Genomic DNA, 15155 nt, shown 5'->3' with positions numbered 1-15155 from the left:
TGAAACAAGGGATGGACGGGAGTCAACAAGTGACTCAGCCGCTCGGGCTCGTTGAGGAACATTGACTCATTGAGGGCTGCTGGTGGTTGTGAGCCCGTTCCACGGACGCCACGTGGGAGGGCGCGGGCTCGACGGGGCGAAGGGGGGTCCGTTTGGCCCGGCGAGCGATCGAGGAACTAGCTTTAGCTCAAGCTGCCAAAGGAGGAACCTGGAAGGGGGCTCAATAAAACAGGCTGGGACGCAGCCAGACCCAAAAGGTCTCCGTCTGCACTCCCGCTCCGTCTTCCCACCGTATCTGATTCCCCTCGGGGTTATCAGAACAACAAACAAAAGAAAAATGTGTAAATATGATGCAGGGGAGGCGTTCGCGCACCCCGACTTAGCAAAACGCCTCAATAAATAAGGCCCAGTCGTGAGCACCAGCCGGCGATAGTAAAGCGTGCAGTTGTTTATTGACCAACCTAGCGCCGCGATCTGAGAAGCTGTGGGCGGTGTTATGGGAACTGGCTCGAGTGTAGCCCTGGCATTGCAAATCCAACGCAGCTGTTATTTATAAAGGCCACTGGGCATTCGGGGGAGTGTCTGAAAAAAAAAAAAAGAGAAGGAACAAAAAAAAAAAGAAATAAAGGGTGTTTGCCAGATGTTGGGTGGGTTTTCGGATCGACCAGTAGGCTGCGGCCTTCGTTCCCCCCCCCTTTGCTCCGCCTTTCGGACGCTTGGACCGCTGCTGAGGCTTTTTTTCCTGGGCGGAAAACTCCGCCGCGGCTCCGCCGCTCGGACGCGACGGAAACACTTCTCGCGCCGTACCTTCGGCCTCAAGGCAGCCCGCGCCCCAACTTGCCCCGAGAGGCCGTATCGGTGACCCAGGATCTCCGGCTGTCATTGTTACAGCCCGGGGGCTGGTGGAGGTGGGGGAGGTTCATGGAGTACACCGTACTTTGGTAGTGACGTAAGCACAACAAGAAAAAGTAGTGGAAGAAATCCAGGGGACATGTTGACTTTGGAAGGCGATCAGGAGAGCGCGTCGCTACCCAACAGTGGCACTCTGTTTTCGTCGCTCCCGCTCTCCTCCTCAGCTCTCAAATGAGCATACAGTAGCCGGGGGCTGCTCCCTGTCAACTTGTGTTTATTGCACCTTTTTTTTTTTTTTTTTGGTGGAATACTGGATCCCGATTGGTCAATGGGCGGTCACTTATTTTGGAACGACGGCCGCTGCTTGTTAATAATGACGGGTCGTCACGGGCGACCGCCTCTCTCGCCCGGTTTTTTGGTCGCTCGCTTCGCGCCGCCCGCACGCTAATGCTAACCCCAGCTAGCGCCGCCACGTTGAGACACATCATAGACACCACAATGGAATGGACTCGAAGAGATGAATGTGGACATGTCCAATTTCACAGTAACGACAGGAAATAGGTTCGTCATATGGAGGGAAATGTTTATTTTGTAAAGTCAATATTTTGGCACGTCGCCTCAGTGAGGCTTCTAAACTAGTAATACTAGTTATAAATCATTTCAAATCAATAATCTGTCGTAGTAGTATTAGTAGTAGTAGAAGTAGAAATTAGTGGGATAATGTGCAGCCAGCCAGTCATTGTCTCTTACTTATCTTTGTACAAATTTTTTGTAACACCTAAATCAATAAAGTCCTATTTAACCTTATCTTATGGTGTTATATCTTATTTTATCTTCTGTCACTGATAAGTTCAGTTTCTTTGATTTGATCAGCATTTTGATTTTTTCTCCCGCGGTTGGGAGAAAATACATCACTGGTGACATCCCCAGACCAATTCGCAAATGCGTATTAGTCTGGAACCTCTCAGCTCATTTTTCTGGATTTCAAAGGGGCGTTACCAACGGGCGCAGACAAAAATGTCCCTGGAGCTAATAGGATAGAGCTACAACCAATCAGAGCATTGGATAGAGCTCCAACCAATCAGAGCATTGGATAGAGCTCCAACCAATCAGAGCATTGGATAGAGCTACAACCAATCAGAGCATTGGATAGACCTACAACCAATCAGAGCATGGGCTAGAGCTACAACCAATCAGAGCATTGGATAAAGCTACAACCAATCAGAGCATTGGATAGACCTACAACCAATCAGAGCATGGGCTAGAGGTACAACCAATCAGAGCATTGGATAGAGCTACAACCAATCAGAGCATTGGATAGAGCTACAACCAATCAGAGCATTGGATAGAGCTACAACCAATCAGAGCATTGGATAGAGCTACAACCAATCAGAGCAACGAAAGGTTTGACGTAACACTGAGTGAGTGAATCTGTAATTTTGTTTTTTCTAAAAGTAAAATACTTAAATCAAATAACTGAAGTACGGGAAAAGCATCTTTCTTATCAACAAAAGCTTGAGGTGCAGTTGTTTGTTCTTCTTTCAGAGAAAATGTACCGTCCAGTTATTTTTTGGTTGTTTGTTTGGTTACGAAAATGCCTCAGCGACGCTCATCTGCATCGTCATGGTATCAAACACAACATATTAGATAAACAGTTGTGATTGGCCTGACGCCGGCGAGGTTGGGTGGAAAACAGTTGGAACGGGGTGTGGGGTGGCAGACATATCTGCAGAGCAAATAAAAGACGAGCTACAGATTGGTCTGGTCTCCAAGGCTCGGATTCGGGTATTTGGTTTTACCTCCATGTTTGAAAAAGCAGTGCGCCTGCGGAGCGCGGGCGGGCGCGAGCGACCTGCATTCTTCTACCAAAGGCTCGTTTTCCATCTGTTCAAACAGCAGAAGTAACAGGGAAAACAAAGAAACTCAAAGAAGGCGAGAAGTTCGAGCTACTGTGTTCCAATGACAAACTCCAATAGGAAGTGAACTGCTTTAACAATGGGAGCTTTTTTTCCTACAGGGAGGACCTGATGTTGGCGGACGGGACTTTACTGGACTCATTTTCCTAGGCGCGTCCTAGGTGCGCGTACAGCTTATACTGTTGTTTCAGGACCAAAGCCAGGCCATGTTTGCTCTAGGTCCCTCGTGCTTGTGTTAACTGCTCCCTCGCCTGGTTTTAATGGCGTTGCTTGAGAGCATAAAGGCGGCTAACAGTCAGACAGGGGATGGATGCTCCACCGAACTCCCTTTCACAACTCAAAACGCATTCACAACAGTTATATATTCAACTGTTTAATTCCTTCCTCCTTGCCGCTGTGTTGAACTATTACTGTGATTTGTATAATATATTGTTATAACCTTTTTGTTTCCTGCCGTTACACACAGAATATGTACAGATTTTATATATTTTTGTGCAAATTTGCACAATTCCCTACTATATTGCCAATTGCTTCAAATTTTTTTAGTTCAATTTTTTAATGTTGTTTCATTTTATATTGCCGAGTTTTTTTTCTCAATCTTATTTTCTTTTCTTTTATCTATCCATCTTGCTGTTTCTTTTCTTTATTTTGTTGACCATCTTTCTGTTGACATTGTGCATGTATGTACGTATGTGCAGTACTGTATGAGTTTTATTGCTCTTTGGATCGCTACCGCATTACTTGTCCCTTGTAGGGACAATTTATAAAAGTATGCGGGGGTTCAGTGTGAATGTATTGTAGGGAATGTAGTAGGGCCCGGGAATAACCTTTTGAAGTGGTTGCCAAATCGGCAAACATGCATCAGCTGTTGGTTGCTAAGACAAAAATGGTTTCCAAGTTTTAATCATATAATTGAGTGATAATGATCTGATATCATTATAATCATATGAGTCATAAAAGTGTTCCAATGTTCCAAATCTGGGTGGCGGGGCAACTGGGTAACACACAAGGATACCACAGCTCATCATAAAGTACAAGTTCAATTGGACTTCACAACCCTCAGACTGCATTCACACAAGTCAGACAAGACAACCAACAGTTGACGTGTGTCTGCCGCCAGACAGCTGAACCCTTTCCGTTTGACCTTGATTGCTACTCATGGCTGGGCGGTTGGGGAGGAGGGACCGCTGATCGGAGAGGACCAAAGTATATCGGGGAGAACAGGTACGTCGTCAACCTCGCCAAACTGAACTTCCAAAAACAGCTAAAGCCTCTGACATGTGTCTCAGATTATGATCCGATTATGTCTCGGACTCTACATCAGTTGTCTTTCACTATGTCATAGTATTTGGGGTAAAATTGCCATTGCCTCATGTCTGTCAGGTCAGACATGTCAGTAATTAGGTCAGATTAGGGCTGATATCTTGTTGTCCCGGGCCCCGTCCCTTACGCTGAAAAAACGCGTACAGTTATCTAAACCTTAAAACAAGAATGACATCAATGACTTGGTCAAACAACAAATCACACAAGCCCTTTGTTTGGTAGAGGCAGCAGATGACAGATCAACACTTACGCAAACGACTGAACCGAAGGCACAGTAGGAGACACACATATGGCACCACAGGTACGGACTGGACTCTATTCCCTCCGAATTCCCTTTCACGATGCAGCAGTCATTTTACTTGCAGGGAATGCCACCAATAACCACAAAGATAATGTCAGCCTTTGACTGTGTACTGAATTTCCAGTGGTTAGTCTAGCTTGTAAAAGGATCAGTGATAGTGGTAAGTGCTGCAATAGAACCAACAGTTCTCAAAAATAAGTTTGATGCAAACAGCCCCGGGAAGCAGCACTGTGAGGATTCCAAACGAGCTTGGAAGACAAATCCACAAATCCGTCAACATACAATAACCACGCCTGAACCGCAGTCGACTTGTAATTAGTGGAAACCGGCTAAGTCCAATTGATAGGTTTAAGTGGAGAAGCTCACTCCTTCCCGTTGGACCCACAGAAAACAGGATTTAGCAGCCTTGAATTAAAGCCAAATAACTCATAGATGGTACTAAATGCACGCCACAAGCTGAAGACACTTGTTCCTCCGGTTTACCATCAGACGCGGGTTAGGCAAATTCACTGGATCCCCTCTAACTTTAGTTCTGCATATCAGACCGGTTTCCACATTGTATTGTGCCAAAAAATAATGCCAACTACTTTGCATGAGCTTCGTGATCTTCACATCGGGATCTGGAGTTGAAAATCGTCCGGAAATACATGAGTGATCAGCTCACTCGTATACATCTTGCAAATAAAGACATGCATTCTTCTCCCCAGTACAAATGCATGTGCCAAAGTATAGTCAAGGCAACGGAACTCTTCAAAATCAGTCATGTACAATCTACAAGTTACTAAATGATAGGAACTAAATATGGCTTAAAATTACATTTAGCTTCTGCGGCACCAAAACGTTCCTGCACGTCATTTCCAAATATAAGGGCAGATAATAGTTTAGTAAAGTTGTCAGTCACTATGTGGGGTGGAACTAGGGTGATGCACACGTATAAACCTAATGGTTTACTGCACTCAACCAGTAGTCATAAGGAACAATCTCAATCAAAAAGTTGGGTTGGCTGACTAGCTTACGTGCAATAAACATGCTTGGTCGGCCAAGAATGGGGTGTAAAGAGCCATAAACATAACAGAGCGTTATTCATAGATAGGCACCACACGAATGACTTGCCATTGATTCAGATGAATCAGTCAAAACACTGATTACCAAGTTATAGGAGCAGTGCGATTAAAGGGCGACATGTGGAAACACCTCTTTCAAAGTAAAGAGTCTACTTCCGTGCAAAGAACTTTCAGCTGTCTGAACTGTCTGACCGAACCCAGCGCGTAAATCCATTGAAGATGGGCTCGCTGGGAGCAGTCCTCCGGGCCCACAGCCACGCGGTGTCTTTCCTTACACCTCGTCTCCTCCCTCTCTCTCTCTCTCTCTCTTTGAGAGAGAGAGAGAGAGAGGGAGAGAGAGAGAGAGAGAGAGATAAGTGTTCTGAATGTTGGCCACAGGAAGCATTCCTCAGAAAAATGAATATCCAGCGACAGTTTTCTGACAGCAAACAACACTGTTTACGGTCGCAAAAACCACTGCCCCCCGAGACAAAAAAACGTGTACCTTTTGTGTGAAAAGTCATATCGTCTACAGCGAAACCTATCATAACCAACATATCATTACCAAGCGAGTCTCTCCTACAGGGTGCGGACTGATTTTAGTCTGTTTTTGGTCAGGACAGAACTAGGCCATTTGCCACTTTGTAAGAAAACAGTACATCGATGCTCTCATTACATGTTGTGGCCCTCTGAGATTGGTCTCAATGGAAAATGTCGTACAAATGAATTTCATTACTATTGATATCGGAGTCTAAGCGGTCTGATAACCACTTCCATCTCTCCATCTGCGTCAAAAAATGCACAAAATATGACTTTTCCGCATTGCTCTGATGAAGGTCATTTCGCGTAGGCTACAGCCTTATCTTCATGCGTATGATTTCAACAATAACACCACAAATTAGCCATCATAAACGAAGGCGTTTCAACTGTTTGGCAGAAGGGTGGCTCGGACTTTTGTTCTATTTTGGATACATTTTTGTCCCCTGACAAAGAAAACCTTTTCCAACATCTCGTTGAACTTCCTGAGCCTCCTGGACCTTTCCTGTTATTACCTTTCCCCACTTTGATCAGTTTCCATATCGAGGAGACCAAGGGTCCAGCTTCAGCAGATGAAACCAGTTACAGTAAGCAGCAACAGTTTAAGCAGCTGAGGGTTATATCTGAGAAGCGCTGTCGTCTCTGTCGCCATGAACTAAACCGGTGAACTCATATCTCCTGATCCCCTCCGGGAGAAGGCTTCTTGCCGAATTGCATTGCAATAGAATGATGGCTGATCGGCAGAGGGAAGGGAACCGGTACGGGGGGGGGGGGGGTGAACAGTGACACAACAAAGGTTCTCACTGGGAAGAAAAACATGTGTTCAGACTTGAAGAGAGCAACTGAACCACTGAATGAGTTTCTTTCATTCAGACCGCACTACAAGCCCGTGCACTCCTGTGGGAGTGTGTCGTAATTTGCACGACAGTTTACAGCCCGTGCAGAACTTCTCTGTTTCTGTCTCCCTCAATGTCCCTCTCTTTCAGCAACTCCTGCTGATACATTTCCCAAGCATCGCTTAAAAGATTATGATCCACAGACCATAATACCTGTCGGGATCAACACTATAAAATATTACTGTTCTTCCCCAAGGAAAGTCACTCAACAGCCGTGATTAAAAAAACAACAACATTTCAGTTGTATTTGGATGTTGCTGACTTTTTGAAGGGGTTGCCAAGTCGGCAACCTTGCATCAGCATTCGATTTGCAAGATTTGGAATATAGTCCGCAAATCTATTTTTAATCAAACTAAATGATACAAGCATTGCAGCACTCGTCAACATCTTGACTGAAGTCAAACTTTTTTCTTGTACTATGTGAACTATGTTTAAAAGTTTTGTCTGATTATTATGTTTTCAGTTTTTAAACAGACTGAGGTATACCGTGCTGGACAACAACTGGCCGACCGGACCGCACCAGATGGTTGACCGTTGCCCAGTTGCCCAGGGCAACTGGGAAATTGGGAAGCTGGGTAACGGCTAATGTCGAGCCCTGGTGAAGGAAAAATAATAACGAAGGGAAAGGGGAACACAATATAGCACACCTCCTTAAACTCTTTCCTCCTCTTTCCTTTCGGCTTAATTTCCGTAAGCACCACCGGCTATCCAGAAGACAATGATTACAGAAAAGGACAAAGAAAGCAATTCCTGGAAACACACAAATATTATTCTCCATCCAAAAAAAACGTACTATCCGTTCAACTTTGTTTGCCTCCACATAAACAATGTTCAGTCAGAGGGTTTGATGAAAGGATCTGGGCTTGGCTCTTGTTTGTCAAACAGAGGTTATCACATAAACACCTATTGTACTTCTAAGCAACGGGCTATAATTATCATAATCAGACGCTCGCACATCAGGTAGAAAGCCAGGAATGAGCGGCGGCATCGCGGACGGCTGCGACGTCAAAGGCCCTGAAAACCGCAGTTGTTTGTACACAAAAGTGTGACCTGCTCATTTTCGCCTCGATGAACCACTCCCTCACCTTGAGCACAGAGCGACTGTTCACCTGGCTCGGTTTGAAAGGGCATGACGGTCTACTGCCCTTCCATATTCCAGCATCCATACTCCACTGCTATCAGGATATAGCTTCTGTTTTTACATCATACATTTCATGTATAGACACGACGTATACTGTAATGTATGCACTGTATAACTGATGTGTCATATGAGGCACACAAGGCATTCCGCCTTGGGGCTCCGGTCGCTCAAGTTTGGTTCTTCTCGTACATATCAAATGGAGACGCCATCCAAACCTGCCTGGACCAGATGAAGACATTGAATATCTTCACATTTTAATCCATTCCATGGCCATACGGGCAAAATCAAATATTGTGATTTTTTTTTGACAAGACCTCACTTTCAATTTTTGGATGATGATTTTGGGGATGCCTATTGGTGCTTTGATAACATATTTACACTCAAGAAGTATTTCAGGAATAATCAGTCGTGATAGCGGGCAGAGGCGTTAGAACAGCTAGAACAGTACACAAAGTTTAGAAAATACAATAGGTTGACTGTAATGCGGCCTTAAAGACGACATTTAACAACATCGTGATATTAAGTTAAGCAAAATCCCAGGAGATATTTTTGTCTCATATCACAATATTCATTTTTTTATATTGTGACGTTCTCTCTTCAACGGTTTCAATCATAATTTGCACTTTTGCTTCTCAAAGGACAAATTGTGACCAATGTTGAAGGGTTAACGTTATAATATAATATAATAATATAGTTATAATATAATATTTAAAACCTTGAGATATACAGTACATGTTTTATTTACATCGAGTGATGTAGTTAAATCACTGCCACTAATGTTTGAGTGAACTTTTTGTTACTCTTGGCTTTAGACTTGGATAACCGTGGCCTGGAATATGAACAGACTATTTGATCCCACTCTAACTGTGATTGCGCGATTTCTTTTTGGGGGTGAACACTACGATAACATATTTTGCTGCAGTGCGTTTACATTAGGCCTGTCACGATAACTACATTTATTGGATGGGATGTCCCAGAAATAATAGCGATAAACTATATTATTGTGATTTTAAGACCATTTTTTTGCCTCTGATATAATGATAATATAATAGCATAATAATGCTATTTTAACACCCTTTCAAATAGCAAAGACCTCTAATTCTTAAGAATATTCAGACACTGTGATGTGAAAAAAATATTTAAATGTCCTAAATTAATAAAACATAAATAAAATAAAGCCACACAACCAAAATAATAAATAGAATAAAATAAAAAAAACTCTCGGGCTAAACTGGTTTACACAACGCGAATCATACATTTTTTATTTGTGGATTTAGAAATACATTTTGTCTCCTTCATACAGATTTTTAGATTGTAGTATTTATTGATCTCTTCCCATTTGTATTTATTGCATCATATGTATTTGTGAATTGCGACACATTATTACTTCCATAACGTGTTTTTATTAACTTTGAAACGTGCGCTTTGAAACATTTCGGCTACATTACATAATTGCGCTGGCGCTTTTGTTCAAAGCAGTGAAAAACAGACTGATGTTACGAGCAGCAGAAAGCAGCAACCGGTTTTGATCGTAAATCCCCACGCGACTTGAAGGCAGCATCTGTAGGAGTAACAGCGGCAGAGAGTCCACCGTGGATTGCAGCGTAGACAAAACTCAGCCAGGGACTGTGATCGTGGTCACTGTGACAGCTCCAAAAGGCGAGGAGGAGATCGCCATTTCGGGGGATTCTTCCGTCGCCGAGCTAGCGTTTTGTCGCGTTTGATACTTTGAGTGGCGGCGTCGCTCCCCATGGCAGGGCACACCCTGCTGTTCATTCTGCCGTCGTGTTGCTGACATGGTCATGTAAACAAACACGCATGTAAACACAACGGGCCACTATGGTCGAGGTCATGTCTTTATATCGTACGACAAGTGGATGAAGTAATTATCGTGACAGGCCTAGTTTACATCCAACGTTATTTCCTTGAATTTCTCTCAATGCGGCTCTGATAAGCCGATGCTTATTGCAGCCGCTCAGCCATGTTCACCCTGCTCTAGCAGAGGCACCTTATCACGCCGAGCTTCATCTCACTGGGCTGCGCTAATCTGGTTCAACCAGCCTCTCTTGCGAGTCCTTATCACAAGAGACACTGGGCCGTCGCAGCGAGTGTTTGATTTCAATCCATGCCACCATCCAACACCTTCAGCCGACCGGATGAACCACACCCGTGATGCTCTCACAAGCGCCTGAACACAATGTACGTCCCGGATGATCTGGGTATATCTGGCGAAAACATCTCATACATATTTGTATATATCGGTATATCCGCCGGTAATAGGATGCTTCTTCGGGAACCTCCTCGTCGTCACCAACGGGGCAAGCTGATGAATCTTTCCGAATCCAGTCGGAAGAACAGCCAAAACATCTGTTCCAAGTCCAACACTGCACACACGTGTTGGTGCTGGACGGCTGTGATAATGTCTATTTCCTGCTAAAACTGATGCTATGGCGGCATCGGCACGATCGTCTTCGGGAGCCGCCATTGTTTGTGTTGTTGTTGTTGTTGTTGTGAAATGTGTCGTGCTCTTTGAAAGGTCGGGCTCTTGCGAGGCTAATTATCCTACCGGTGCAGCAGGTTTGTGAACTCCAGTGTGGGGCAAGGCCTTCCCTCCATCACGGAGACATGTCGTCTGTCAATACAGGTCATGCTAATACGTATCACCACACCTGAAATTTAGGCAAATTCTTCAAGAAACATTTGGAAACATATTGTCATATTATGGAATTCTCTATCATGGGTGAACTTCATGCTGTACTGTCCTAAAAGCGAGCTGGGTTGGCGGGTGTTGGGGAAAGTGAATGTCGAGAATTTCACCCTATTTTGTATCTATTAGGGTTTCCGATCCTGATTCGAAAAATCCAAAATCGATCGAATTGAGCGTTCGACTTCGAACTTCAAAATCTCAATCAGGTTCATGATTCTCCCGGTATCTTTGCGGGTAATATTGTCAGACATGGTCGCCATATCGGGGCGGTCAAGATCCGCCGGTAAACAAATCCGAACTGACTTTCGTGAAGTTTGGTTTGGAGTTTAGAGCGCTGCAGCGGACTCCGCAGAGGGGTCCGCTGAGCTGCATCCCTCAACGCACACTGCACCGCCCGCCTGGCACTAGGGCTGCAGGAACGAAATTTGAACAGAATTCGAATATGACTAAAAATAACAAAGTTCAATATAAGTCCATCCAGTTTGTTGCACAGGGAACACACATTAGAAATTAGCCCGGTAACGGTGTGCGATGTCCGCGTCAGCAGGGACACGAGCGCACCGATGCATTTCTCTCTCCTCCGGCTTTCACAGTGTGTACAAGGGAGAGTGCGCCTTTGACCAGAATGTCCAGTAATTCGGTTGATACGCCGATGAAAGTGGGAAACAAACCCGACCATCATATCGACGGAATGTCCTCTAGTGCAGAGGTTCCCAACCTCCGGCGTGCAGACCGTTCCGGGCCGCGGCTCATTTGCCACCAGGCTGTGAGAACGAGGCTGGGATTTTTCCAGGAGCGCTCTGCGATCTGCTCAGCAGTGGAGCAGCAGCAGGAAACGGAGTAAATTAAATACATCTAGAGTTTTTATGCTGGCTTCGTTTGGAGAAAAGATCATTCTGGTCGGCGCCGCGGGTAGTGATTTGCCTTTTACTACCAGCGATTCCCTCTTGCAAAAATAGCATCTGTTTTTCTGCGCTTACTTTGGGGAGTAACTTAAAAGTAGTGTAATAAGTAAGTTAGTGTTTATTATTTTAAAGTCTAGTTTTGCCAAAGCTCTTAACTGTTTTGGTGTGTTTAAATATTCAATTTTTTTTATTATTATTTATAATTTTTAATATTCAAATAAAAGGTACTTTTCGAGAAACATAGTGTTTTTCTTTGTTTCTGAGTATGAATATCCGAGTGTCTGTTGATTCAGAATTCCATGTTGAATAATCCAAATCAGACATGATGCAGTCGATATGATAATGGACATGGTGTTTGCAAGATCGTAATGTGGTAGTATTGACTCGTTGACCAGAAGCTAAAACTCTGCCTTCGACGAATGTCTCACATGCCTGTGTTGTGGTCCGATATTTTCGTCAGCAACTTTTCCACATACTTGTTTTCGGGCCACTGAGCAGCTCCACTGGAGGAACAGCAGCTTGGGAGTCATCGTGGTACGTATCTATACCGCAATATCTGATGATACATACGTACTGTATGTACGAGTGCCTGGAGGTGATTTCATTGGCAGGGTGTCAGTAATGCACCATGCAACTGTTTCCCACTCTCTAGAAAAACGCTTTAGAAAATGGAGAACTGGTCCCAAAAAACCGACTTTAATTATGCAAATACATGTTAGTTGTCTAGCGTCAAGCTCTGTCTCCCTGTCTTCGGCTTTACTCTCTTTCTATCATTTTCCCTCTCGTTCTTTTTCTTCAAACTTGAGGCAACAACTGCATGACTAAACTAGCTGAGCAGGTACTCAGCACTGCCCTGGATTAAAACTAAAAAAAAAAAGGAAAAAACTGCCCTGGGCCAAAACAGTCGCTGCTCCTATGCAGGTTTGTCAGCGAGCACGCACGCACACACACGCACGCACGCACGCACGCGTACACACACGCGCGCACACACACGCACGCACGCACGCACACACACACACACACACACACACACACACACACACACACACACACACACACACACACACACACACAGGGTTTGCAGGGTGATGGAGGCAGAGTTTGGGACCACTTGAGTGCATCTCAAGCAAAACACTTAAGTGTGTGTCACTCTACATATGTGTGTATGTCTATAAGCGTTTGTGTGTCTCTCTCTACATGCATGCGTGCCTGTGTGTGTGTGTGTGTGTGTGTGTGTGTGTCCAAATAGCAGTGTGTATGTGTGTGTCTTTCTCTATACGTGTGTGCCTCTAAATGTGTGTCCCTCAATATGTGTGTCTCTCTCTACATATAATTGTGTGTGTGTGTGTGTGTGTGTGTGTGTGTGTGTGTGTGTGTGTGCGTGTGCGTGTCTGTTCCTTTCATCCCTACACGGTTCAAGTTCACCAAATGAATATGATGTATGTTGTCAGACCTAAAACACGACAGCATTGTGATGAATATGATTTATGAATTCTGATGAAATATTCTTGTTCCGTTTTCACTCACATCTGGCTGCAGATGCTGTCCAGCTCCCCGCTGTCATGGAAGAGCAGGTCTCCTTCTTGCGAGCGTTTGGATTTCTTTTTCCTGAGTTTGAAGGAGAGCAGCTTCTTCCCCTTCTTCTCTTTGGCGGGCGGAGAGGTGGACGGGACATCTCCCGGGGGCACCGGGTCCTGGTGCCCAAAGCCCCCGGGGCTGACCGACGGGGTCGCCGACCTGTGCCCCTCCCCGCCCGGCGCCTCATCTCCCGAGGAGCCGGGGTGCTTCCCCTGGGGCTCCGGGAAGCCGTGGTTCTCCTTGTCCTTCGACTTGGACTTGAACAGCCGCTTGATCTTCAGGGTGCTGGTCTTGCTCATTGTGTCTGGGTGGAGACGTAAACCAGTCCCCAAAATAATAATAATAATAATAATAATAATAATAATAATAATAAAGTTTTCAGCCTCTACTCCGCTGGTCGCGGCGCCGCTGTAGGTGCGACAGACGCGGAGAACCTGCCAACTGCAGGTGAAGCCTCCACCCGCGCCACCCCTGCTGGTGTCCGCCGGGTCCTAGAGGGCTCCGCGTTGTGATCCCCTGATCGGCTGGCAAAGCGGTGGTTCTCAACCTGGGGCCCGGGGACCCCGCAGGGGTCCTTCGAGGGGTTCCGGGGGCCAGGGGGAAAATGATTCGTACCGTAGTTAAAACGTCACAGTTATTTCCTTTACAGCACAGGATCTATTCTCGTTTTGCTTTTTTCGGCTATAAGTGTATATTTTGCAAATGTTGTTTATGTGTACTTCGATTTTATTTTATTATTTTATTTTATTCATATTTTTCTCAGACCGGCAAGCTTTTTGTAGTGCTAATGGTCTGCAGACGCGCAGCAATAATCACCACAAAAATTCCTCGTCGTCCTACATGTAAACGTGCCTAATACCCTAATAATGTAGCCCTAATGTACGAATCATCGATCAAGATACTTTTTGCAATTTGTGCCGTTAGCGCGGATGTCGCCAAAAGATCTGATTGGCGGGGCGCGTTAGCAATGTAAAAGAGTCAATCACCCCCCCCCAAAACAGCATATAAAATGCTGCAGTTTCAGACCATTAAAAAAAAAATAGCAGTTTGACAATATAGCCAGCTTCCCGTTTTTCCCTGTTAGACCGCGTAACGTTTCCAAAAGTAAAGCGTCCAACCAGGTTGTGCTATGAACAGTATAAAATCATGCAGGCCAACCTTTTAATAAGGACCGGGTTGGAAAATGTTGAACCAATCCTTTAACTAAATCAAGCGAGGTCGGGTGATGAGATCACAGCTCCAACGCAATCAGACGCACAAAGGATGGTGTATAGGAGCGGCTTTCCACCTCCGTAGGAATCAAAGCTCACACACACACACACACGACTATTTTCCCGGGGTTAGATGTGATTTTTGAGGCCGTTGGTCTTGGATTTGGTCCCTACCAAAGCCCAACGACGCCATCAACAACATTGTAACAGAACTGGATTTGCGTGTGCGAGTGTCTGTGTACTGGATAGTACACTGGCTTGAGATAACACCTTTTTCCCACGGCTCCAGATACTACTACTGCACAGAAAGAAATAGCCAGAGTCTGAAAACCCAAGGAACAGCCAAAAAAAAACATGCCAAGAGTTGTCTGGTTTAGTTGAAAGATAAATTACATTTGATACAAGGGGGGTTCTTATTTTGTTGTACTTATTTAGTTTTTCAGTCCGAACAAATCGGTTGATGTTTTGTTAGGTGTGTCGTCTGAACATGGAGTCCCACAGAGCTGGGGTGAATGGGTTCCCCGACACCTCGGGGCGATCTCCCCTCGCCCCGGCCCTCTTGGATCGGGAGAGGGAGGGAACGTCCCTGCGCCGTCGTCGAAAAAGATGAAACAACGAAGATTTATCTTTTCTTTTTCAAAAGAAAAAAAAAACAAAAAAAAAAACGACACTTCGATGCGTCGAGATCGTGTGCAGTGATGGCTGGAATTGGCAAGAACTGTCCTGAACGAAGATACTTTTTAAC

The 15155-nt window shown here is 44.9% G+C and overlaps 1 protein-coding gene across 1 annotated transcript in view; it reads right to left on the bottom strand.

Annotated features, from left to right (window-relative positions):
* crybg1a (crystallin beta-gamma domain containing 1a) overlaps nucleotides 1-13255 on the bottom strand; it is a 44880-nt gene extending 31625 nt beyond the window's left edge. The window contains exon 1 of the mRNA XM_080012341.1: nucleotides 13149-13255. Coding sequence (XP_079868467.1) covers nucleotides 13149-13150 — 2 coding nt within the window. The 5' untranslated portion in view covers nucleotides 13151-13255. The remainder of the gene's footprint in view (nucleotides 1-13148) is intronic.
* Between the last annotated feature and the right edge of the window lie 1900 nt (nucleotides 13256-15155).

This window comes from Zeus faber (genome assembly GCF_960531495.2).
Source record: "Zeus faber genome assembly, chromosome: 13".
Classification (NCBI taxonomy): domain Eukaryota; kingdom Metazoa; phylum Chordata; class Actinopteri; order Zeiformes; family Zeidae; genus Zeus; species Zeus faber.
Note: the sequence above shows the minus strand (reverse complement) of the source record. Positions and strands in the feature narration are given on the sequence as shown.